This window comes from Xenia sp. Carnegie-2017, unplaced genomic scaffold (genome assembly GCF_021976095.1).
Source record: "Xenia sp. Carnegie-2017 unplaced genomic scaffold, XeniaSp_v1 HiC_scaffold_23, whole genome shotgun sequence".
NCBI lineage: Eukaryota > Metazoa > Cnidaria > Anthozoa > Malacalcyonacea > Xeniidae > Xenia > Xenia sp. Carnegie-2017.
The window spans coordinates 10,129,348-10,155,184 of NW_025813486.1; the positions used below are offsets into that span (position 1 = coordinate 10,129,348).

The following is a 25,837-nucleotide window of genomic DNA, read 5'->3' on the forward strand; positions in this document are numbered from 1 at the left end:
TTGTTATGAAAATATTTTAATTAGGTAATATTAATACGAAGTGCTAAAGCATTGAATGCAACAGCAAGAAATAATCATACATTTAATAACTAGTCATGGATTTTTCTTTTGCTTTGATTAGAGGTTTGAATTGTTTACACATGCTGTCTAGCAGTTAATGAATCTTTGCGTGCATTATAATAACCGCTATACAATATGACTTTGTTCACAACATGATAAGTCCTTGTATTTTCCTGTCTAAAATTAAAATTAAAGGTCATTAAATGCTAAGTATTGGCATTGGGTCAACTTATAACGTTCATCATGAATGCTTTTAGGGGAATTTTCTTCCTTCGCCCAATTCAAATAGGTCTTTTTCTCCTTAAAAACGATTTATGTAACTGAACATTGTTTATAACTAACCATCTTTTCTAAGAATGTAGATTCTGTTGTACTAAGTTTTTGCTATTAAGTCAAATGATCTTGTTACTGTTGTATCATCGTGAATATCTATTTGGAAAAATCAATCATGTTACACAACTCGTAGTGAAGTTTAACTGGTTTAAGTAATAGGTTTTAAACGAAAAAGATCTCTCTTTACATCTTCAGTCTTTATCTCATATGTTTATCAAGTTTATCTCCTTGCACGTAAACACATCACGTTTTGAATTGTATATAATTCCTTCTATTATTCGGGGATTGAATAATGCAATAATTATTAGCGCGTTTCAAACGGTCATTACTATAATTGATGATCAAGGTCACTGCAAACTCTGGTCTAAAACAAACTGCTTCTTCGATTTATAAAATAGGATGTCTTCTTTCAATCCATCTCTCACATACTTGTATTTACAACGTTTGAACAGAAAGTTTAAATATATGTGTAGTATATAAAAGATATAGGATTTTATCTCCTTTTACCAAGTAAAATAGTTAAAGAAATATAACTCTGTCATACTTCTATTCCAAGTGTTGGCACTGCATGAATTACGGCGTTGAGTCGATATATGGTTGCCGTTGTGTTTCATTTCATTATTAAACTCAAATTGTTAGTTTTATTTTTAAAAGTAAAAGTACACAGCAGTTGAAATTGTTAGCTCTTATTCAACACATCTTTTATTGTAGTTGTTGCTCTATTTAACGAGGGTAAGCCCAAGTTTAAAATTCTGATTTTCTTCATCTGTCGCGAAAATACAGTACCCCATGACTAACACGAAGTCATTGAACTAATCAAAATCTTTTTTGGGTCTTTCCACGCATGGGTGTTACTAATGACACGTATAATGAAATAAGACATGATTTACTTGCATAATATACTGCCACATTAGAAATTGAATTGCTGTGAGTTCCATGGCAGCTATTATAAAATGCAAATATAAGCAAACACTGTTCACGAGTAGCACGAGTGAACACGTGATAGAACTCATGGTATTCTTGTTATTGTTTATTCTGTAATGGAAATATCTTGTGTCGAATGCCTTGGTTTAATACAAAAACCATGATTGTTTATAGTGATAAGCACTGGTGAGAGTAGCTTCGTGTGATGTTGTGTCGAGATTTTGGATGAAAAATATATTTTACCAAAGTCTTGAGCAAATCAACTGTATCTTCTTACAAAAGTTCACAGATCACTGGTTCGTTATGAAATAATTCTATATGTAGAAAAATATTATAATTTATACGTTGTTCAATTAACTCTTCTAATGATCCATTTCCAATTTTGTGTTTAAAATTTCATGTAGTTACCTAACCCATATCATTCTTTATTAGTTTATGATGAAGAATCGTTCAAAAGGATAACGCGTTTAATTTATATCTGTTTTAAATCATTATCTCTTAATTTAGAGACGTCGCAAAATTTTTCGTAACATTATAAAGTGTCTTTTTATTTGATATGTCAAAGTCGAAATAAGATACAGCATTTGCCTGCCTTCTGCATATTATTATAGACTTGGCATAAAACTTTTCATGTTATTATCCCATGACAAACAGTTTCTAATAATGAACAATAATACGTAAATTCGAAATACTACCCGATCAATTTATATACACGAGATTATGTTTAACTTAAGACACAGAAGAGATATGTTAACAGAAAGTCCAATCGTATCGGAATTTTTGATGTTAGTGTTCCCTACTCTTCTGAAGCAAGTTCTAAGGAGACACGCCTTCCAGCAAGATAATTCCGCTAGATCGCAATAGAAAATATAGATGTTTTTGCAAATAGGTCGTTATCCCCAACAAAGCTTGAACCTTGTCGTCATCGCAAAACGATAACATTTTATAACAATTTTGGCAAACTGTTGTTTTAAACGTGAATTATTAGTAAAATAGCATTCTCGTGCAATACTATTCCATATTGATTTTGTGAAAGTATCTTGCTTGAAAGTCACGCATTCGTAGTGAAAAAAGACGCCACGATTTTAGCCGAGTGGGCCTTCTGTTAGATGTCTATTCTGTGCTTAAGACTTAAGTTCATTTCCATTACAGCGTGGCGTTAATATATTCACAGGCAATCAAAGAGAACAACTTGTTGTTATGAAAATATTTTAATTAGGTAATATTAATACGAAGTGCTAAAGCATTGAATGCAACAGCAAGAAATAATCATACATTTAATAACTAGTCATGGATTTTTCTTTTGCTTTGATTAGAGGTTTGAATTGTTTACACATGCTGTCTAGCAGTTAATGAATCTTTGCGTGCATTATAATAACCGCTATACAATATGACTTTGTTCACAACATGATACGTCCTTGTATTTTCCTGTCTAAAATTAAAATTAAAGGTCATTAAATGCTAAGTATTGGCATTGGGTCAACTTATAACGTTCATCATGAATGCTTTTAGGGGAATTTTCTTCTTCGCCCAATTCAAATAGGTCTTTTCTCCTTAAAACGATTTATGTAACTGAACATTGTTTATAACTAACCATCTTTTCTAAGAATGTAGATTCTGTTGTACTAAGTTTTGCTATTAAGTCAAATGATCTTGTTACTGTTGTATCATCGTGAATATCTATTTGGAAAATCAATCATGTTACACAACTCGTAGTGAAGTTTAACTGGTTTAAGTAATAGGTTTTAAACGAAAAAGATCTCTCTTTACATCTTCAGTCTTTATCTCATATGTTTATCAAGTTTATCTCCTTGCACGTAAACACATCACGTTTTGAATTGTATATAATTCCTTCTATTATTCAGGGATTGAATAATGCAATAATTATTAGCGCGTTTCAAACGGTCATTACTATAATTGATGATCAAGGTCACTGCAAACTCTGGTCTAAAACAAACTGCTTCTTCGAATTTATAAAATAGGATGTCTTCTTTCAATCCATCTCTCGCATACTTGTATTTACAACGTTTGAACAGAAAGTTTAAATATATGTAGTATATAAAATATAGGATTTTATCTCCTTTTACCAAGTAAAATAGTTAAAGAAATATAACTCTGTCATACTTCTATTCCAAGTGTTGGCACTGCATGAATTACGGCGTTGAGTCGATATATGGTTGCCGTTGTGTTTCATTACATTATTAAACTCAAATTGTTGGTTTTATTTTTAAAAGTAAAAGTACACAGCAGTTGAAATTGTTAGCTCTTATTCAACACATCTTTTATTGTAGTTGTTGCTCTATTTAACGAGGGTAAGCCCAAGTTTAAAATTCTGATTTTCTTCATCTGTCGCGAAAATACAGTACCCCATGACTAACACGAAGTCATTGAACTAATCAAAATCTTTTTTGGGTCTTTCCACGCATGGGTGTTACTAATGACACGTATAATGAAATAAGACATGATTTACTTGCATAATATACTGCCACATTAGAAATTGAATTGCTGTGAGTTCCATGGCAGCTATTATAAAATGCAAATATAAGCAAACACTGTTCACGAGTAGCACGAGTGAACACGTGATAGAACTCATGGTAGTCTTGTTATTGTTTATTCTGTAATGGAAATATCTTGTGTCGAATACCTTGGTTAAATACAAAAACCATGATTGTTTATAGTGATAAGCACTGGTGAGAGTAGCTTCGTGTGATGTTGTGTCGAGATTTTGGATGAAAAAAATATATTTTACCAAAGTCTTGAGCAAATCAACTGTATCTTCTTACAAAAGTTCACAGATCACTGGTTCGTTATGAAATAATTCTATATGTAGAAAAATATTATAATTTATACGTTGTTCAATTAACTCTTCTAATGATCCATTTCAATTTTGTGTTTAAAATTTCATGTAGTTACCCTAACCCATATCATTCTTTATTAGTTTATGATGAAGAATCGTTCAAAAGGATAACGCGTTTAATTTATATCTGTTTTAAATCATTATCTCTTAATTTAGAGACGTCAAAAATTTTTAACATTATAAAGTGTCTTTTATTTGATATGTCAAAGTCGAAATAAGATACAGCATTTGCCTGACTTCTGCATATTATTATAGACTTGGCATAAAACTTCATGTTATTATCCATGACAAACAGTTTCTAATAATGAACAATAATACGTAAATTCGAAGAGACTACCCGATCAATTTATATGCACGAGATTATGTTTAACAAGACACAGAAGAGATATGTTAACAGAAAGTCCAATCGTATCGGAATTTTGATGTTAGTGTTCCTACTCTTCTGAAACAAGTTCTAAGGAGACACGCCTTCCAGCAAGATAATTCCGCTAGATCGCAATAGAAAATATAGATGTTTTTGCAAATAGGTCGTTATCCCCAACAAAAGCTTGGAACCTTGTCGTCATCGCAAAACGATAACATTTTATAACAATTTTGGCAAACTGTTGTTTTAAACGTGAATTATTAGTAAAATAGCATTCTCGTGCAATACTATTCCATATTGATTTTGTGAAAGTATCTTGCTTGAAAGTCACGCATTCGTAGTGAAAAGACGCCACGATTTTAGCCGAGTGGGCCTTCTGTTAGATGTCTATTCTGTGCTTAAGACTTAAGTTCATTTCCATTACACCGTGGCGTTAATATATTCACAGGCAGTCAAAGAGAACAACTTGTTGTTATGAAAATATTTTAATTAGGTAATATTAATACAGTGCTAAAGCATTGAATGCAACAGCAAGAAATAATCATACATTTAATAACTAGTCATGGATTTTTCTCTTGCTTTGATTACAGGTTTGAATTGTTTACACATGCTGTCTAGAAAGTTAATAAATCTTTGCGTGCATTATAATAACCGCTATACAATATGACTTTGTTCACAACATGATACGTCCTTGTATTTTCCTGTCTAAAATTAAAATTAAAGGTCATTAAATGCTAAGTATTGGCATTGGGTCAACTTATACCGTTCATCATGAATGCTTTTAAGGGAATTTTGTTTCTTCGCCCAATTCAAATAAGTCTTTTTCTCATTAAAAACGATGTATGTAACTGAACATTGTTTATAACTAATCATCTTTTCTAAGGATGTATATCATGCTGTCATTGGCCAATTGTTGAACAACTGGTAACAGCATTCCATTTTGGACCATTGTAAAGCTTCGGCAAGTTGGTGGTGGAGCCATATTCATGACCTTGCTGAATTTGACCATTGCAGCTTGCCCTCGACCAATTTCTCGAAATGCTAGGACTACTTGGACATTAACTTTGTGTGAACAGCCTTGCTTTTTAGATGTGTTGAAACTATGCTTCCTCACATTCTTTATTCTTACATTGAAGGACAATATAATGTGTATAGCCTTTCCTTTTCCTCAAGTCAACATGGGATTCCACACTGCTTTCGCAATCAGGGCATTTTAAAATTTCATCAAAAACATCAAACAGCAAAGACAAGTCCATAAACACGGTACCTTCTTTTGCAGTGTGTAGATTATTAAAAGTTTCGCCAATGCTCCTCGTTTGATGACTTATTTTCTTTCCAGAAGGTCCAGGGTTTGCGTCATCGTTTCCGCCATGTTTTGACTTCTTTGCCATTTTTCATGGCAGAGTTCTAACAGCTTTTCTCTTTCTATTTCGACTATTCCTTATTATTTTTCACTCCTGGCCCAGGGATTATTATCGGAATAACAAAAGGAAAGGTCCGAAATACTAACAAAAAGACTTTTCTCCTTAGAGATACAAAATATAATGTTTTTTGAATAGCAACTTTTCGAACAATGCGAGCACGCGATCAGCTCATTGAGTTCTATAATAACTGGAGGGGAAAAGGGGCCTGGACCCCGTGGTCAAAAATATGGCGGTAATGGCGGATTTGGTCATAGATATAGTAGGTCTAGATTACTGACGAGCCGCCGTATTGCGTGACATCCATTAAAAATCCAAGATGGCGTGGGAACCGGGCAAAAAACATAGAGTCACTAAAGGGCAATTGATGTTTTTCGCAATTTACTTCTTCTCATTGTTTTCAAACTCTTCCGATGAAGTTTTATTGGAAAAAAATCTTTATTTCAAGTGTTTTGAAACCATTTTGGACAGTTATAATTGAAATACGGGTGAAAATATCGCTTTCGAATATTGTGTAAATTGGTCGTTTGGTTGTCTCGAGTCGTTCGTCCACTAAAATAAACAGATTTTGTCAGCTTTAGCTCCCATACTGGTTTGTTACGCCTTGAAAAATATCATATTGACAATTTATAGAAAGTTGGGAAAATCAATCTGAACATTTATGACAAAAAAACAATTTATTTACGAAGGTACTCCCACTGTACTCGTACTGATATGTGAGATTCATCCACAGTTTAGCGAGGCCATTCGACTTTGAATGAATGGAGAGAGGAGCAAGGAGATACATAACACTGCAGCACTATTGTTTACTGACTAGTTGTTAGAAAAGCTGTTAATGTTGGGAAACGTAACTGAAGGAAACTTGCCTCATTTCATTGGCTATACTTATGAGATCTTACAGCTAAGTTGTTATACGAAAGAGAAGGAAACATATGTTCAGTAGCTTGTTATATTACTGTTTATTTCAAAATCTGACATAGTAACATTCAAACGCATAACTCAAGATACTGTTACAATACAATTTTTGGAAAGAGTTATAAAGCTCTGGATAAAGTAATTATTTTTTTTACCAGAGCTAAGGTGTTTATTGAATTTATATATTATCTTATGAAATATTTGATATAGATATCATTGGTGGTATAGCCAGACTGAACATTTTACTGTTGCTATGTAAATTTCACTGCATCATTGTTCATTTCATTAAGAATCTCTTGTTTTGCAGTCAGTGAACACAGTGACATTAGGATAGCATGACCAAATAAAATGCTGGCTATGGCACCCAGTATATTTTATGACACCTATGTACAAAGATAAGTAAAGAAGATAAAAAATTACGGATATTTCACCATTCAATACATGAAATTTTACGTATAAAGAAAATTGCCATACAGTTACAGTTTTCAGTTACATACGTGTGTACAGTAAAATATTTGTACACCAGTTCTCCAAACTCTACTCCGAGAGAATAGTTTGTAAAGGAGCGCCATCTAAGCGACAAAAGCTGACAAAACTCATCCTTTTTGGAAACGATTAAGACTGTGTCTGTTAAGTGCCAACACATATTTGAAGAATGAAAGAACGAATAGCATCTTGAAGTGAAATTTATGTAAAAAATATGAAGATTAATGTTCCCATCTTTTTGTATGTATTCAATATGATGTCTTTCAACGTAGACGAACCAGTACGAGCTAAAGCAGTCGAAATCCGTTTATTTTGGTAGACAAACGCCTCGAGACAACCAAACGACCAATTTACACAACACTTCGCAAGCAATATTTTCGCACGTATTCCAATAATAATTGTCAATATGGCTTCAAAACATTATTAATAACGCTTTGTTTCCAATAAAACTTGATTGCAGGAGTTTGAAAACACTGAAACGAAGTAAACTGCAAAAACAATTGCCTAATAGTAGCCCCAAGTTTTTTGCCCGGTTCCCGCGCCATCTTGGATTTATCATGAATGTCACGCTGCCGTCTTAATAAGTCTTATATTACGTCACACTCGTCAGCGATCTAGACCTACTATATCTATGATTTTGGTTGTCAAAACTTCCACTTTGAGAAAAATTTTAACATTCGCTCCTCCCGAATTCGGAACTCTATTACTGCTATATCAATGACAACCAGCGAAAACAACCAAGATACCGTAAGCATAAAATATTGAAAATAATGCTTCAGGTTTTGTGAAATAGACACACACATTCTAATGAGGTAAATCTACTGTAAAATAACGTATATTTTGTAAAGTAATGCTTTAGCTATGTTAGAAATAAATATCAAACGGCATTCTTTACACTCGCAATACTTGTGTTTTTGACTGTTTGATAACAGCTTGTTGCAACTGTCTTTCTTGAATAGATGGGTAAATCTTAGTTAAAATGTCGAAAAAGGAGTTAGAAAAAGTTAGCTTACCCCTACGACTTAAGTCGACTGGAAATATATTATAAGTAGGTATGTAATTTTTTTGAGTTTTTTTGGTAGGATTGATTCTGGGTGTCTTATAAAGTATTATGATATTCTGATAAATCTGAGAACTTTTGAAGTAAATATCTTGAACTAGAAGAGCAAAACAATGAAATTCAGAAATTCTATAATCATGTTGCTGGTTCTGTTTTGAGCCAAGATATTAGAAACTGGATTGTCATTGACAACCATGGATCTACTACTGAACAGAACTACATTAATTTCCCATTGAAAATACGATTTCTTAAATTAAAGTGCATTGGCTTCTCTGACATAACACTTTTCTTATTGCTGCATGAAGGCAAACCTGTTTAAATAATTTTAATGTAGATGAAGATATTTAGCAGGTTGTATAATTGTTAATGTACAGTCATTATTTATAATGTTATGGCCTCGTGTAATGTATGTCAAGAAGAACATATTAATTCTCAAAAATGCTAACCTTCTTGCACTACTTTTCTCTTGTGTCCTTACAAATTACAGTTACCTATACTAATTTTTTCTAGGTTCAAACAACTTGACACACTTTTGAATTTTACATTATGCCTTTGAATTTTCCTTTTGCCTTTTGGTAAAATATCAGTGAATGACTTAAAATCAAGTTTATCTATAATAATATCTTGTACAAAGAAACTATACATAATTGGAAAAGTCTCATGTTGAAGACAGATGTCACTTCTTTTACTAGATTGCTATTCTTATTCTTTTAAATAATATCGGAATTCTTCATAATACATAAAAAGTTCTTTGCCATCAATTTTTGCTTCTTCCCCATTCAACGTCATTGCAACCAATGCATCTTATGTGAATTTTTAATCACCTGGAATTGAAAAACGTATGGATTTTGTCAGATGATGCAGTACTATACTTAATGTTTCATGCATTTCATTATAAGCTTTTCTTGAGCAAAAATTTCAAGGTAGGAGCATAATTTGGAACATTATTGAACAAAGTAGTTTTTATCTTGGTTTTGATGTACTAACCTGTTTTCTATGACAAACAATTCATTTACAGAGACACCAGATGGCATTTAAAACTGTTAGCATAAAGCAAACCTTTACACACCATCATCATGATTGTCCATAATCCTTCAAATTGTTCAGGATAGCTGTTTAAGACAAGTATATTTTATTGTACGACATGTACCAAAGAGTTCATTAATTAATCCTGCACTGCATTTGATTTCAATACAGTTCTGTTCTTAATATTTGCTTCATATTTTCAGAAAAATATCATGAAAAAATCCTCCATTTCTCGGAGGTAAAGTCAGTTGAAACAAGGAGTTTTAAGACATGCATATCTCGATAGGAATTGGTTGCTTTGCCTCGTCTAGCAAGCGATGAAGTAAAGAACAAATAAGACTGGATAAACATAACTTAAATTATAATTTAGAAGTAAAAACATTCACAAAATATATACCATCACACTTCAAGTATTGACTTAAAACAAAACACTGAACACTTTTAATGGTAAACAATCTGACGTTGCTTTTCTGGCATTACTTCAGCATCCGTATATCAAACAAGTTTGCAGTATGTTTTAAAAATAAAATTTCTAAAAGTTTTTGTGCTTGGCATTGATATTTTATGTAATCGCAATTGTGGTTGTCAAATCCGGGTGGGCGAAAAAATTTTATTTTATGAGCCCGCGTCTTTCTGCTGACTTTGACAACCAAAATCCGCCATGTTTTTGACCACGCGGCCGCGCGCTATAATTTCTACTAATTTTGTTGACGTTTCCTATGGAATGCCATAGCTGTCTTATATGATCAGTTTTCAATATATGATGATGAGACTTCATTATATGATGATGAAACTTCATTATATGATGATCAAACTTCATTATATGGTGATCAAACTTCATTATATGATGATCAAACTTCATTATATGATGATGAAACTTCATTATATGATGATGAAACTTCATTATATGATGATGAAACTTCATTATATGATGATGAAACTTCATTATATGATGATGAAACTTCATTATATGGTGATCAAACTTCATTATATGATGATGAAACTTCATTATATGGTGATGAAACTTCATTATATGATGATGAAACTTCATTATATGGTGATGAAACTTCATTATATGATGATGAAACTTCATTATATGATGATGAAACTTCAATATATGATGATGAAACTTCATTATATGATGATGAAACTTCATTATATGATGATGAAACTTCATTATATGATGATGAAACTTCATTATATAGTGATCAAACTTCATTATATGATGATGAAACTTCATTATATGATGATGAAACTTCATTATATGATGATGAAACTTCATTATATGATGATGAAACTTCATTATATGATGATGAAACTTCATTATATGATGATGAAACTTCATTATATGATGATGAAACTTCATTATATGATGATGAAACTTCATTATATGGTGATCAAACTTCATTATATGATGATGAAACTTCTATATATGATGATGAAGTCCTTTAATTGAGCCCGTAGTTTGTTCGTACGGAAATTTTTATAAACTTTATGTTGTTTATGCGATCTTACGAAAACATAAAAATATTTTACGTTAACGTCACGATGGCCTCCACCTCCACGCCAGCTTTGCAGATGAAGAATATTTTGGAAACTTTAGGACTTGGCTCATTATATGCGAGATTCAAGGAAGAAAAAATCACTCCCGATATTGTTTGTATGCTCTCTCTATACGATTTTCATCAGTTGGGTATGTATTTATCAAGTGAAATAATGACTCTGCGAATTGAATGCACTAAATATGATACAGCAAAGCCAGCTAAGTTGAAACGAGATGCAGAAAGCGCTAAATATGAAATACCAAAAGCATTATTAGAAAGCTACATTGACGAAGGATTTCTTATTAGTGAAATAGCTACATTGCTATCAGTCTCAGAGTCTACAATTTATCGACGTATGCGTGAATATGGACTTAGCAAGTATGAATTTACTGAAATAGATGATGGCATGCTAGATAGCCGTGTACGGGAAATAATTTCGGAGTTTCCCTTTTGCGGAGAAACAATGATAAAACAATTTCTGGTTGGCAAAGGCATCAAGGTGCAGCGAGGACAATTGCGTGACGCCATACATCGCATTGATAGTTATGGTGTGAATGATAGGAAGAAAAGGAGGTTGCATCGTCGAGTTAATAATGTGAAAGGACCAAACCACTTATGGCACGTTGATACGAATCATAAACTTGTAAGATGGCATTTTGTTATTGTTGGTACAATTGATGGTTTCAGTAGATTACCAGTGATGCTTGACTGTACCAATAACAATAGAGCAGATACATCAATGTGACGTCACATATCACATTATGCAAAAACATCAATGTGACGTCACATATTGCATAATATTTGAAACACATTACAAACGCCAGAACGACATTTTAGTAAATAATTGAGTACAGATGAATATGAGCATAGATGCCAAAGTTAAATATTTCACAATACCTTGTCCACACAATTATCATTCTACAAATCTTAATGACGTCTTCTGATGTCACTGATATTTTTGCATAATTAATAAAGTTACATATCCCAAGAAAGAAGTAAAACAAAATATTTCTACTGAGGAAGTCATATTTCTACCGATCTTAGCAATGTAATCACGAAATAATGTAATAAAATTTGTTTTTTTAGCACTTTAAATTGATATTACGTAGGAATATAGGATAAAACATTCCAAGACACGCCTAGCAACAGCGTGTATATAGATACGGTTCAATCACAAGCTAAAAATTCAATTTCAATCTCTTCCATCACCATTTTACTACAATATAAGCTGCACAGTGCGCATGATTTAGTTCAACATTTTTGAGTGTGCTGTTCAAACTACACAATTTTCAGGTGCGCTTTGGAGAGTACAGCGCTGTTACCTGTTGAGTGGAAAGTTTGAGATTGTTTGCACGTAGCTTTACAAAAGGTGTCCCAGAAGAAAGGTAATCCAACTTTAAGTCGCTTGTGTACAAACACGAACGTAAAGTTTTCAATGTCATATATACGAGTGTTTTGCTTCAGTCTGTAATGTTGTTTGTCATATAAGCGAAATTGGATTATTTTTCACCTCTGCGTCAAGTTGGACAAAAGATAAATTCATTAATAAGAAGGACCAAAACCTTAAATTATTCGGCATCAGTCAAAGCGAAAAATTGCGCGCAATATTACCCATGATCAAAACAAAATGGAGTCAACAATACACGAGGATGTCCTCCGATCCGAAGAAGATACAAAAGCATAAAGTGCGATTATAGTCCCAGTAAAGAGATTTTGTTGGGATAACAGCAGGGCGGATCCAGCTCTGACCATGGCCCTGTGCCATTTGAAGCCAGTAGGCGCAAGACAACTAAGGATCTGGAGGCATGTTCTCCCAGAAAATTTTGAAATCTAGACTCTCAAACGAATTCCAGCATTTTAATGTAAAATATAACAATATTTTAGTTATAATCTCATCTAAAAAATTCTAATATCGCTTCGGATGTTTGACTTGATTGTCTTCAGCTTCTTTTGTTTGGCCATTTGTTTCACCAGAAGACTGTCTAAGCTACTTTGCCGTTTTGCAATTTCCGTCTGTTTTTGGTGGATGTAGCTTCCAAGAAGACGGAGCAGAAAAACTTTAGGAGCCAGAACTTTATGATATATTGGCTGCTGACTTTAATAAGGTTGGAAAGTGTGTTTTAAAATAATGGTCTCCAAGCTGAAGTGCAATTGGTTTGCACAAAGTAACAAAATGATTTTGTGGATGGGATTTTTGATCTACCAAATAAGAAGGTGGCAATAACCAAAAATATACATCAATTGCACTCCCGTCAACAAAATCTCTTGATATTTGTACAATTGAACATTTGCCAACTAATCCCAATTTCCTTTCACTTCAGCATCATTAGTAATTTAGTATGACTGAATATGGATTACTGTGGAAGAAGGAAACATACACATCAAGGATGAAAAGGTGTAATTATTCCCTAATTCCACTGTTTCTTATAAAACTGCTGCAATTTCATTCACATTTCTAAAGAGGTTAGAGCTGCATCGGATATACACATGGCAAAGGCATTTTTAAGTGAAGTGAATGCACTATTCTTTATGCTGGGACAATAATCTCAGCTAGAATAGTATTTTGTTACAAACATTTCACAAAGTTAGAAATCTCAAGTAAACAAGTGAGTCTCATTCCCAACTAATGCAATAGAACATGCATTGAACAGACAATTCCCATTGGCTAAAGTGAATTAGTATTTAACTATCAATGGCTTCTTTGTTATACCAAGTTATCAACCTGGAAACAAATCTGCTTTGATGTAAATCTTAGATTAGAATAATCAAGAATTAACCAATGACTGTTAAAGATAGACTAATTCCTTCCATATTGATTATTTTGTCTTTGTGTTAATTTTCAACATCATGATAAAGTCAAAGTCACAGGCAGGTTCTTTAAGATTTGGAACTAGACTAGGCATATCGAACTTCAGCGACTTATTGAATCATCTACTTAGCATCAATGATTCTATATCCCTCACGAAAGAAAATAACAGTTATCGTATATTAGTTTCTTTAACCAGATAAAATAAAATTCCAGGAATACAAGGATAATACATTATTGATTGGTTGTTTTAAAAGGACTAGCTTTGTCTAATATTGGAGTAAAACATTTTTTTAACAGCAGATTAGCAATTAAAATTTTTAGGCCGTACATTGCAGACTGAGTATGCAAAATAATGACAGCTTAGACATATATTTTACATGATACACTAAATTGAATAGCTGAAAATTAACAGATTGATCATATTTTCAGGCCAAGATGCAAACGTAAATAAAATATAAATTAATACCCCAATACATGTAAATTCTTACCTCACAACACCCTGATCTTTCAATTTGACTTTCAGGGAACTGCAGTTTGAAAATGAACAAGTTCGTCGTAATATCGCCAAGACGACGAATTTCCTCGTTGATTATTTTACCACGAGTGTTGTCTCAAGTTAGACTTTCACCAGAAATAATTTCGCGGCGTTACGCGAAGGACCCAGCTTTTCAAGAACATCGAACTTTTAGAAGTTTCCATTGATCCTAATCTTGAGTAGAACCAGAAGTAAGCGTTTTTCATCGACAAATAATCGAGCATTGCAAATGCTTGTATTTTTGCGCAATCAAAATACGAACCGTGCTAAAATGCGAACATGACCAAAACGTTTGTGATGTAACGCGGCACCGTTGTAAAGGAATATTTTAGCAAGGATTTGCGAAGGTTAAAGGTTTATCCGGCTAAGATTACAAGTTTTAAGTTTCATCATCATATAATGAAGTTTGATCACCATATAATGAAGTTTCATTACCATATAATGAAGTTTCATCATCATATAATGAAGTTTCATCATCATATAATGAAGTTTGATCACCATATAATGAAGTTTCATTACCATATAATGAAGTTTCATCATCATATAATGAAGTTTCATCATCATATAATGAAGTTTGATCACCATATAATGAAGTTTCATCATCATATAATGAAGTTTCATCATCATATAATGAAGTTTCATCATCATATAATGAAGTTTCATCACAATATAATGAAGTTTCATCACCATATAATGAAGTTTCATCATCATATAATGAAGTTTGATCACTATATAATGAAGTTTCATCATCATATAATGAAGTTTCATCATCATATAATGAAGTTTCATCATCATATAATGAAGTTTCATCATCATATATTGAAGTTTCATCATCATATAATGAAGTTTCATCATCATATAATGAAGTTTCATCACCATATAATGAAGTTTCATCATCATATAATGAAGTTTCATCACCATATAATGAAGTTTCATCATCATATAATGAAGTTTGATCACCATATAATGAAGTTTCATTATCATATAATGAAGTTTCATCATCATATAATGAAGTTTCATCATCATATAATGAAATTTCATCATCATATAATGAAGTTTGATCACTATATAATGAAGTTTCATCATCATATAATGAAGTTTCATCATCATATAATGAAGTTTCATCATCATATAATGAAGTTTCATCATCATATATTGAAGTTTCATCATCATATAATGAAGTTTCATCATCATATAATGAAGTTTCATCACCATATAATGAAGTTTCATCACCATATAATGAAGTTTCATCATCATATAATGAAGTTTCATCACCATATAATGAAGTTTCATCACCATATAATGAAGTTTCATCATCATATAATGAAGTTTGATCACCATATAATGAAGTTTCATCATCATATAATGAAGTTTCATCATCATATAATGAAGTTTCATCATCATATAATGAAATTTCATCATCATATAATGAAGTTTGATGACCATATAATGAAGTTTGATCATCATATAATGAAGTTTCATCATCATATAATGAAGTTTCATCATCATATAATGAAGTTTCATCATCATATAATGAAGTTTCATCACCATATAATGAAGTTTGATCACCATATAATGAAGTTTGATCATCATATAATGAAGTTTCATCATCATATAATGAGTTTCATCATCATATATTGAAAACTGATCATGTAAGACAGCTATGGCATTCCATAGTTTCCCCTCCAGTTATTATAGAACTCAATGGATCAGCTTTGATATGAAATTCTGAGAGTTACCATGGTGCAAAATTGCAACCAATCACGATGTAACTTAACGAGAAGGCTTTGAATAACATCCACCAAAAGTAGAAATGAAAAATTCGCTTTAGAAGGGGAGTTTTTAGGGTGAAATGTGGGTAAAATCCGTTGCTAAGGCGTTGCTATGAACAAAACTATAAGAAGACAGCTTGGAAAGCATTTTTCGTGGGTAAATGATAGTTTTAACGAAAAACGATTAGAATATTCATAAAAACCACAGCATAAAGTACCGATAATGATCAAAAAAAAATGTTGAGTTTTAGAAAAATAGTGCCTTCAATTTGTATATGACCACCTTAAAGAGGACAATTTGGCCGTGTATGCATAGGCGAAACTAGAACGCTAATTGAGGGTGGTGTAAATATTCATATATTCAGCTCGGCCCCTGCTGCTGATTTCTTTTGTTGGTGATGTTAAATTCAATAGAAATCAGCAGGGCAAAGCTGAATATATGAATATTCACCAATTAGCGTTCTAGTTTCTCCCTGCATGTATTCAGTCATTGTGACAAATCATGCAGACGTTGTGGCCACAAACGAAACATCTAATTCAGCATACAACGTAACATTAAAGTTATCTGTTGCGGAACTTTACGAAACAGCACATTTTGAATTTTGGTTGAATTTGCCTTAGTTTAGAAATTTTAATCTTCACTCCCAAAAGTTTACTCTATATATTTATTGAATTTTGCTTTTACACAAATCAACAGGAAAAATAATGGAATTAAGATCAATGGCAGTTTTATTCTTTGACTTTTTAAGAAACGTTTTTTCTTCCTTCTCTTTTCCAAAAGATGTTGATGTTCCTTGATAGACGTCCTTCTTTCAATTAGTTTTAACCAGTGGTTTTAATGGTTTTGACCCTTGTGAGTACAGTGAGCTCTAAGCGGATGCAATCAATGAGAACGGAAGTGAACAATAAAACTAAGAGGAAATTTGCTATATTAATTTTTATTATTTCAAAAAAGTCGTCGAAATCATTCTTAAATTACGTGCAATTATACAAGGTGTATATAAAGCACACTGTTTTGAAATGGCTCAATATTTTAAATTATCTCTCAATTCTTCCTAAGTAGAATTTGTTTCAGCCAAGGCAGTTACCTCAGACATAATATTTAAACGTGAGAGGGGTGAAGTTTTATCTTTGTTGGAATAAAGAACATCCATCTTTTAGTGTCAATATCTTGATGTGTTAGTTACGTCATGGCCGCCATGTTGGATGATTTTTTCAACAAATTTATTTGCAAAAGATTTAAGGATTTACCAACAAATATAGTATTATTAACAATGCAAATGCTATAAAACATGCCAAAAATTCAATTGGCCACTGCATGTTCCTTCACTCCTAGAGTAGGGGTTGCGCACCACTTACGAGAAATGCAGTGCTGTAGAACTAAATTTATCAGATGGGGGCTCTCTTGATAAAGCTGAAGCTATGAAATTATGAAAAATTAACCATTTCAAAGGTAGAAGGGGGGCTTCACTAAATGTGAAGCAAGTTAAGAAGAGCCTACAGTTAACGATCTTTTCTACCACAGACTCAATATACTCAGTCAATTGTATTGAACGTTGAAACCCAATAAATTTTTTATATACAATGCTTAATTAAAAAATGATATTTGAGCAGTTATTATGATTGCTGCTCTTTGAATACATTATCAACTCTTAACGGTTAGCTTTCGTTATCCTCCCGTAAATACTTGATGAAATCTCTCCTGTCTAAGAGTATAGGCGTTTGCTTGTTGTTGTTGTCTTGTTTGTGTATGTATTACCATTAATTCGAACGAAAACAATTTTAAAACGCTTGGAAATCTTGAGCAAGGTTCCACCATACTACTTTAATACTTTTACGTTTTGTGTCACAATGAAAATTTCTTGAAAGCATAGAAAGCTATCTGTAAAGGCTCTTAGCAAATCACAGTCGAGATTTAACCAACATTTTATAATAAGAACACTTTTTTGTACTACTATAAGTCTATAACACTACAACAAAAGGTTACAATGAATGAAATGCCCAATTTTCCCATTGCCATTTAATTAGCATCTTTTTAAAATCTATTCGCTGATCAAGTCACTGATCTGATAATAGACTGGATATAGCTTCTACAGATAGCAAAAGTGAAGCCTAATTATATATGCAAATTCACTTCCGGGTACCACAGTGAGATACAAATTACTATAGAAATGTATGGGGGATAACGTTTACAAACATGAATTTTTGAATATTTAAGACCTTTCGCGACTCCTTACTAACCTCAAGTATTAGTCATGAATGGATTTGCCATCAAAATGATTCTGATAGCTGTAAAATATCGACTTTAGTGTTGATTTAAAAGTTGTACATGCGAGAATGTATTTTGTCCCATCGGTGCCAATGGAAGATAGTTCACTGCTCGCTTTTCAATTTCTAAGGCATTTATGATCTAATATACATTTCAATTCTTTAGAAATGAGACGAGTTACTTTTTATCATTCTTCTTTATGTCGAGAGATTGTTGACATATTATTTCTGTTTTAACTTCATTTTTTCATGAGCAAAGTACTACTGATGCTTAAACAAGACAAGTTTATTTAGTTTCTTTCGCACTTTACCTTTAGTTTCCATTTTTGTAGTTGTTTTTGTCAAGTGGTATCAAACATGTGGTAGCAAACATGAGTTCGTTACCTAGAGTTCGTTGACGCACATGTTTGCTTAAAGGATATTGTTCCGTTTGGCATAAACTTCAGTTAAACACAAGTGTACCCATATAAGTTCCTAAACATGCTGTACACTCAATTTTACGAAAAATTGACCCAGAAGGAACCTAGGGGAAAAAGGGTCATCGGCTTAAAAGAAGAACTTGCTATAATCCGTCTTAACTACAACGTGATGAATGATGGTGACTAAAACACCACACGAGTACATACGAGCACGTCCGAGTACATACGAGTGACATACGAGTACATACGAGTGACATACGAGTACATACGAGTGACATACGAGTGACATACGAGTACATACGAGTGACATACGAGTGAAATAAGAGTGACATACGACTATATAGGGTTAGGGTTAGGGTTAGGGTTAGGTTTAGGGTTACGGTTAGGGTTATGGTTGGGGTTAGGGTTAGATATATATATATATATATATATATATATATATAAGTTTGAAAATTTGTAATCCAGGCATTTAATACATAAAAGATAAAAGTTTCTCCGGATTTTAAGTGATTTTTTTTTTATTTTTATTTTCATTCTGATGAAGGCTCGAAGCAACGAGTCGAAAGCTCAATAAAAATCACTTAAAATCTGGAGAAACTTTTATCTTTTATAAATACATATATAACTCTAACCCTAACCCTAGCCCTAACCCTAACCCTAACCCTAACCCTATATAGTCGTATGTCACTCGTATGTCAGTCGTATGTCAGTCGTATGTACTCGTATGTCACTCGTAAGTACTCGTATGTACTCGTATGTACTCGTGTGGTGTTTTAGTCACGATCCGTGATGAATACCAGTAACGGTCCAGCAATGCATCTGGCACAACAGCAGTAAAAAAGTGCGACATCCACTTTAAAAATAGAAGCAGTAAAAAAACATGATGTCTGTGCGACATCCACTTTACATCATAGTTGTAGTCAATATTTCGTGTTTTTCGCTCAAAACTGGCCATGAGCCTTTTAATTGTAGCAATGCTAAATGCTTAACATACTGTATTTCATGATGTTTTCTTGAAAACATGCGAATTTCTTCATACTTAAATCCTTCATAGAAATTAAAGAAGATAAGTCTTTCAATGGAAAATTCTTCGTGCAAGTAGTCTGAAAATGTGAAATTTATAATAAATTGGTAAAAAATGCATTAAAAGAGTTCTGAATCCACCGAATCGAATCGTTTGAAGCCACTTTGAAATTAATATTTTGTCGGCATATTGTATATTGTTTTATATTTCACTTCCGCAGTGGAGTTTTGTTTATTGCCGTGAATTTTGTTTATTGACGGGAGTTTCGTTTATTGCTGTGAAGTTTTGTTTATTGCCGTGGAGTTTTCTTTATTGCCGTAGAGTTTTGTTTATACCGTGGAGTTTCGTTTATTGCTGTGAAGTTTTGTTTATTGCCGTGGAGTTTTCTTTCTTGCCGTGGAGTTTCGTTTATTGCCGTGGAGTTTTGTTTATTGTCGTGGAGTTTTGTTTATTGTCGTGGGGTTTGTTTATTGCATTGGAGTTTCGTTTATTGCCGTGGAGTTTTGTTTATTGTCGTGGAGTTTTGTTTATTGTCGTGGGGTTTTGTTTATTGCATTGGAGTTTCGTTTATTGCCGTGAAGTTTTGTTTATTGCCGAAGAGTTTAGTTTATACCGTGGAGTTTCGTTTATTGCTGTGAAGTTTTGTTTATTGCTGTGGAGTTTTGTTTATTGCTGTGGAGTTTGTTTATTGCTGTGGAGTTTTGTTTATTGCTGTGGAGTTTTGTTTATTGCTGTGGAGTTTTGTTTATTGCTGTGGAGTTTTGTTTATTGCCGTGGAGTTTTGTTTATTGTCGTGGAGTTTTGTTTATTGTCGTGGGTTTTGTTTATTGCATTGGAGTTTCGTTTATTGCCGTGAAGTTTTGTTTATTGCCGTAGAGTTTTGTTTATACTGTGGAGTTTCGTTTATTGCTGTGAAGTTTTGTTTATTGCCGTGGAGTTTTGTTTCTTGCCGTGGAGTTTTGTTTATTGCCGTGGAGTTTTGTTTCTTGCCGTGGAGTTTCGTTTATTGCCGTGGAGCTTTGTTTATTGTCGTGGAGTTTGTTTATTGCCGTGGAGTTTTGTTTATTGTCGTGGAGTTTTGTTTATTGCCGTGGAGTTTTTTTTATTGCATTGGAGTTTCGTTTATTGCCGTGACACTTGTGGACCACCGTAAATTTGTATCTCGCCGTGGTACCCGGAAGTAAAATTTGCATATATAATTAGGCTTCACTTTTGCTACCTGTAGAAGCTATATCCATGGCAATAAACAAAACTCCACGCAATAAACAAACTCCACGGCAAAAAACTCCACGGTAATAAACAAAACTCCGGCAATAAACTCTACGGCAAAATGAATGCACAGCATGTTTAGGAACTTATATGGGTACACTTGTGTTTAACTGAAGTTTATGCCAAACGGAACAATATCTTTTGAGCAAACATGTGCGTCAACGAGCTCCTAATTTATCTCTCAAGGTCATCATAGTTGTAGTCAAAATTCGCGTTACTAATAGAGGGTCTGTCTAAAACCAGTTTATTATCAGATCAGTGAGATCAAGTGCGTTGGTCACGTGCATGGGCATTCTTCGCGCGTGGAAAACGACAGCACGTGGGAAAAAAGATGGAGGTCGAAGAAGAAAGTCTTCGTTCTTTAAATTTGTTGATTAAAAACGTGGAGAAAAATGTCGAACACTTTATAACTCACGATGAAAATCAAAGTTCGAAAATTCTTTCTGGCCTACGCGAAATTTACTACCTCACTAAAAAGGAGGAAGCTGTTTGTGGGCGAAGTATCAAAGGATGTCCTTTCGAGAGACTACAACTTGATGATACGAATTTCGATGTAGAAATAATATGGCAGCAAATACAGCTTCAAAATGAGTGCCTTTTACCTAAGTTGAGTGTAGAAGTTAAAACTTTGGTTAATAAACCAGGAACTGTATTTTTAAGGAAAGAAAAACCGAAAATGCTAGCGACCGATTTAAGAACAAATAAAATGGAAAGTGATTCTCAAATATTGGCTCAAAGTGATTCTGAGAAGGGCGATTGTATTATTGATAATGATAGTTTATGTGTTGAGGAAGTCAGACATGAAGGGTTAGAAATCCCAAACATTACAGACAAAGTCCAAGCCAGGATGAACGAAGGCTCAGTGGTGGATGATACATTTTTTAAATTGGATGAGATGGAAAGATTCTTGGAAAGTAAATATGCTGGTGATGGTGAAATGTCAGATGAAGATGATGATGAAGAAAATGTTGATTATTTCATGGATGTTAATGAATCAAAGGGATTGTCTAAGGATAAAAGGTAATAGGTATCACAACATCGTATCATTATGACTGAAGTTGTTCAACATACAAAGTTTTATCTCTTACATCATTTTTTCTTTTGTTTAATTCTCAACATCAAGAAGCATGATGCCTTTTTGCAATAATTTATTACGATGTTAATTCTGAAAATAGTTAGATGTCTACCTGCACACATTGCACTCTTTTTTAAATTTTTGAATTTTAAGAAATGGTGCTCATTGCTGTTGCTTTACTTGAGTTCATATGTATTGATTGAGCTAACTTTTTCGAAGGGCTGTAACCTGTAAAAAGAACATTGTTTTGTATTACATCATTGTGATGTGATTCTTGCATTCTTATCATAAAAGTGGCAAGTTTTTAGTTTTCTTTAGAGCAGGTATAGTTATGTGCAAGAACTTGAGAACTATAGTTATCATCAAAAACTTGACAATTCAACTTGGTATCTAGTATGCATTTCAAGTCTTTTTTACCATGACTTGGTCTTTTTTTACCATGACTTGGTTTTTTTTACCATGACTTGGTCTTTTTTACCATGACTTGGTCTTTTTTACCATGACTTAGTCTTTTTTACCATGACTTGGTCTTTTTACCATGACTTGGTCTTTTTTACCATGACTTGGTCTTTTTACCATGACTTGGTCTTTTACCATGACTTGGTCTTTTTACCATGACTTGGTCTTTTTACCACTTGGTCTTTTTACCATGACTTGGTCTTTTACCATGACTTAGTCTTTTTACCATGACTTGGTCTTTTTACCATGACTTGGTCTTTTTTACCATTACTTGGTCTTTTTTACCATCACTTAGTCTTTTTTACCATGACTTGGTCTTTTTTACCATGACTTGGTCTTTTTACCATGATTTGGTCTTTTTTACCATGACTTGGTCTTTTTACCATGACTTGGTCTTTTTACCATGACTTGGTCTTTTTTACCATGACTTAGTCTTTTTTACCATGACTTGGTCTTTTTTACCATGACTTAGTCTTTTTACCATGACTTGGTCTTTTTTACCATGACTTGGTCTTTTTTACCATGACTTAGTCTTTTTTACCATGACTTGGGCTTTTTTACCATGACTTGGTCTTTTTTTATACAGTCCGTGTACTTTTATGACCAATGTAAAATCTAATTTTCAATCACGATTTCTTTCAGCAATGCCATTGAAAACATCATGTATTCTGACTTATTTGATTATCCTGAGGATCTTAATACCAAACTGGGTGATGATAAAAAGGATGACAATGAAAAACACATTCTTGAAAAAGTGGCAAAGCATAATGATAATGAGCGTGATACAAACAAGCTTAATGAGGACAATTTTAACGATGGCAGATCCAAATCAACTTTGGAGAAACAGCAGGAAAAGGTAAAACTTTATGTAAATCATTGTATATATAAAATGCATATGACCTCATTTTGTGTTTCTATTGATTCTGATGGATCTCAAAAAGCTGTTTGAGAATTTGTAAATTTTTGGGTAAAATGTAGATTTACAAAGTTACAACGGCTCAAATACAGTTTTTGGGAAAAAAAAGGAGCAAACACTGCAGGACTGAAACCCAGGACTACATCCGAGGAAATTATTTCAGTCAATTTTACAATATGCCTTTACTGTACTTGCGTAGTGTTTTCATTGAGTATTTATGGAAAATTTATGACTCTCTTACAAAATAGTAAGAAAGCCTCTTCGATTATAATTGTGCAATAAAACTTTATTGAATTTGGTTTTTGCATGTTATCAAAACTATTTGGAGCTTGATCAATGTTATCTGCCTCAGCTTTGCTTTGACTCAGGTCTGAATAGTCATGCTCAACCTCATTTAATATTTGTTAAAAATGCCTACTGCCATGGCAATTGGGAGTAGTGTTTAGTGGAGCACTTCGAAAATTTCTCAATCATTTTAAAATAGAATTTAAAATCCCATATAATGTGGTTAGAGTTAGCTCCCAAAATCTAATGCAAACTTGTCCACCTCCACCCCCACCCCTACAAAACCATGTTAGATGAAAACTAGTCCACCTCCACCCACCCCACCCCCCTACAAAACCATCTTAGATCACTGCTTGATGATGCAAAGAAATTTTGTGGAGATTTATTAGTTGCTTTATTGAAACATTGCTGCAATGGTATTGTTAAGGTGAAAAAGCAGATTGCGGCATTGGAACAAAGTAATATTGCGACAAAAAGTTGGCAACTATCAGGAGAGACATCGGCATCTGTACGACCGCAAAATAGTCTGCTGGAGGAAGTGTTGCAGTTTGATCACACTATGGCTCCTGGTTAGTGAATAATAGATCTATGGAAACTAAATATCTGAAATTTTTCATGTTGCCCTCTTTGGTATTTAAAGGCTGAAACACACTAGGCAGTCGCTTTAGTCACGCATCTTAAACTACCGCTCTGCGTGGTTACTAAGCTGGTAGCGTAGTCGCGTCAGCTAGTCGCTTTGAAATTCAACATGTTGATTATAAGGTTAAATAGTTGGAGTGTTATTAAACAAAAAAGATTGTAGCATAATGCTTTATCCAACAACTACAAACAATAACGACCTTATCCGACAACATTTGAAAATTAACCTTCCATTCCTCTTCCTTGTAAACGAGACAAATCTACTCAAAAGTAGAGAGCCTTACGCTACAAGTCCCGGGCTTGTGACCGGTATAGCAGAGTAAAAAGGTGAAAGGTTTATTATAGATTAATCAACTGAATATTCCTGTTCATTTTTGTTTGGAAGCATGTTAAACAGTTCACATGGACTAAGCTCGAATTCCATATTAAATATCAGTAACATAATCTGGTGTTAATGTTAGACAATACATCATTGCCCTTCAGTGAAAGCATCCCTCTTTTCACTGGAAAAGAATGAATCTAATATCGATGTTAAACATATTGTAGATTGTCACTAGCATCCCGCTTGCCGACATGAATGAGTATAATTATAAGGTTAAATAGTTGGAATTTTACGTATTAAACAAAAAAAATGGTATCATAATGCTTTATCTATTAGTGGAAGGTTAATTTTCAAATGCCTTAGATAAGGTCGTTATTGTTTATGGTTGTTGAATAAAGCATTATGCTACCATTTTTATGTAGGTAGAGGACAAAATAGGTGAATTTACACTGGAATCATTCAATTTTTATATGACTTATCGAATAGGGACGATAGGAGCTACAAACTAAAACTTATTAACCTCAATGCACAGAATAAGATTGTCCACGATACACGCATAATGGGCTATGATCATATTGGCGTGTTTTAACTGGCTTGTTCTCTTTGTCCACATAGAAGTTTGTACTTAGTAAATATTCATATATTAGTAGCTATAATAAACGCCAAAATAAAGCTTAAGTGATGTCTGTGTCTGTAAGAAACAGAAATCTCTGCCATGTTCAATAGACGCCACGTTGATAGTCGCGATGCTCGCTCACATGTTTGTTTCTGTCGTTCAACCTACTGACGCGTGCGCATTAATTCGCTTTGGACGCGCGACTGAAGCGACTGCTTTGTGTGTTTCAGGCTTAAGAAATGGAAACATTTTCGTGTTTCTTTTGAGTTTCAGTAACACATGGAAAGTTTAGGAGAAACTAAAAGTGTGTTTATGAGCAATTTTGATATTCTCCCAAACTTTTACTATTGTTTCTATAACTCAATAGGAACAAGTAAATAAGAATTTATATGTACGTACGTAACCAAGCCTCTGTAGCGTACGATACTGACTAGTGTGT

At 33.3% G+C, this 25,837-nt stretch overlaps 1 protein-coding gene and 3 long non-coding RNA genes across 8 annotated transcripts in view; 2 read left to right on the top strand and 2 right to left on the bottom strand.

Moving 5' to 3' along the window:
* The window catches only part of LOC124448432, a 27,209-nt gene continuing 1,372 nt past the window's right edge, over positions 1-25,837 (bottom strand). Inside the window, exons 2-3 of one of the 3 annotated variants that reach the window (XR_006949059.1) lie at positions 24,146-24,149; positions 1-237 (exon numbers count right to left, since the gene is read on the bottom strand). This is a non-coding gene — a long non-coding RNA (uncharacterized LOC124448432). Of the gene's footprint in view, positions 238-402; positions 749-7,066; positions 7,170-24,145; positions 24,150-25,837 lie in introns of those variants that run through there. The other 2 variants (XR_006949058.1, XR_006949060.1) reach the window with 2 other exon arrangements.
* Positions 2,513-2,951, bottom strand: LOC124448433. Its single transcript, XR_006949061.1, has 2 exons — positions 2,912-2,951; positions 2,513-2,749 (listed from the first exon to the last, which is right to left on the bottom strand). It is a non-coding gene; the product is annotated as an uncharacterized LOC124448433 (long non-coding RNA).
* On the top strand, positions 3,926-5,848 carry LOC124448431. Its single transcript, XR_006949057.1, has 2 exons — positions 3,926-4,119; positions 5,422-5,848. It is a non-coding gene; the product is annotated as an uncharacterized LOC124448431 (long non-coding RNA).
* The window catches only part of LOC124448430 (U3 small nucleolar ribonucleoprotein protein MPP10-like), an 8,341-nt gene continuing 3,918 nt past the window's right edge, over positions 21,415-25,837 (top strand). For all 3 annotated transcript variants that reach the window (XR_006949056.1, XM_046999445.1, XM_046999446.1), the window contains exons 1-3: positions 21,415-22,106; positions 23,263-23,476; positions 24,249-24,390. Coding sequence is in view for 2 of the 3 variants with exons in the window: in XM_046999445.1 (XP_046855401.1) it covers positions 21,418-22,106; positions 23,263-23,476; positions 24,249-24,390 (1,045 nt within the window). In the remaining variant the exon portion in view is untranslated. The remainder of the gene's footprint in view (positions 22,107-23,262; positions 23,477-24,248; positions 24,391-25,837) is intronic.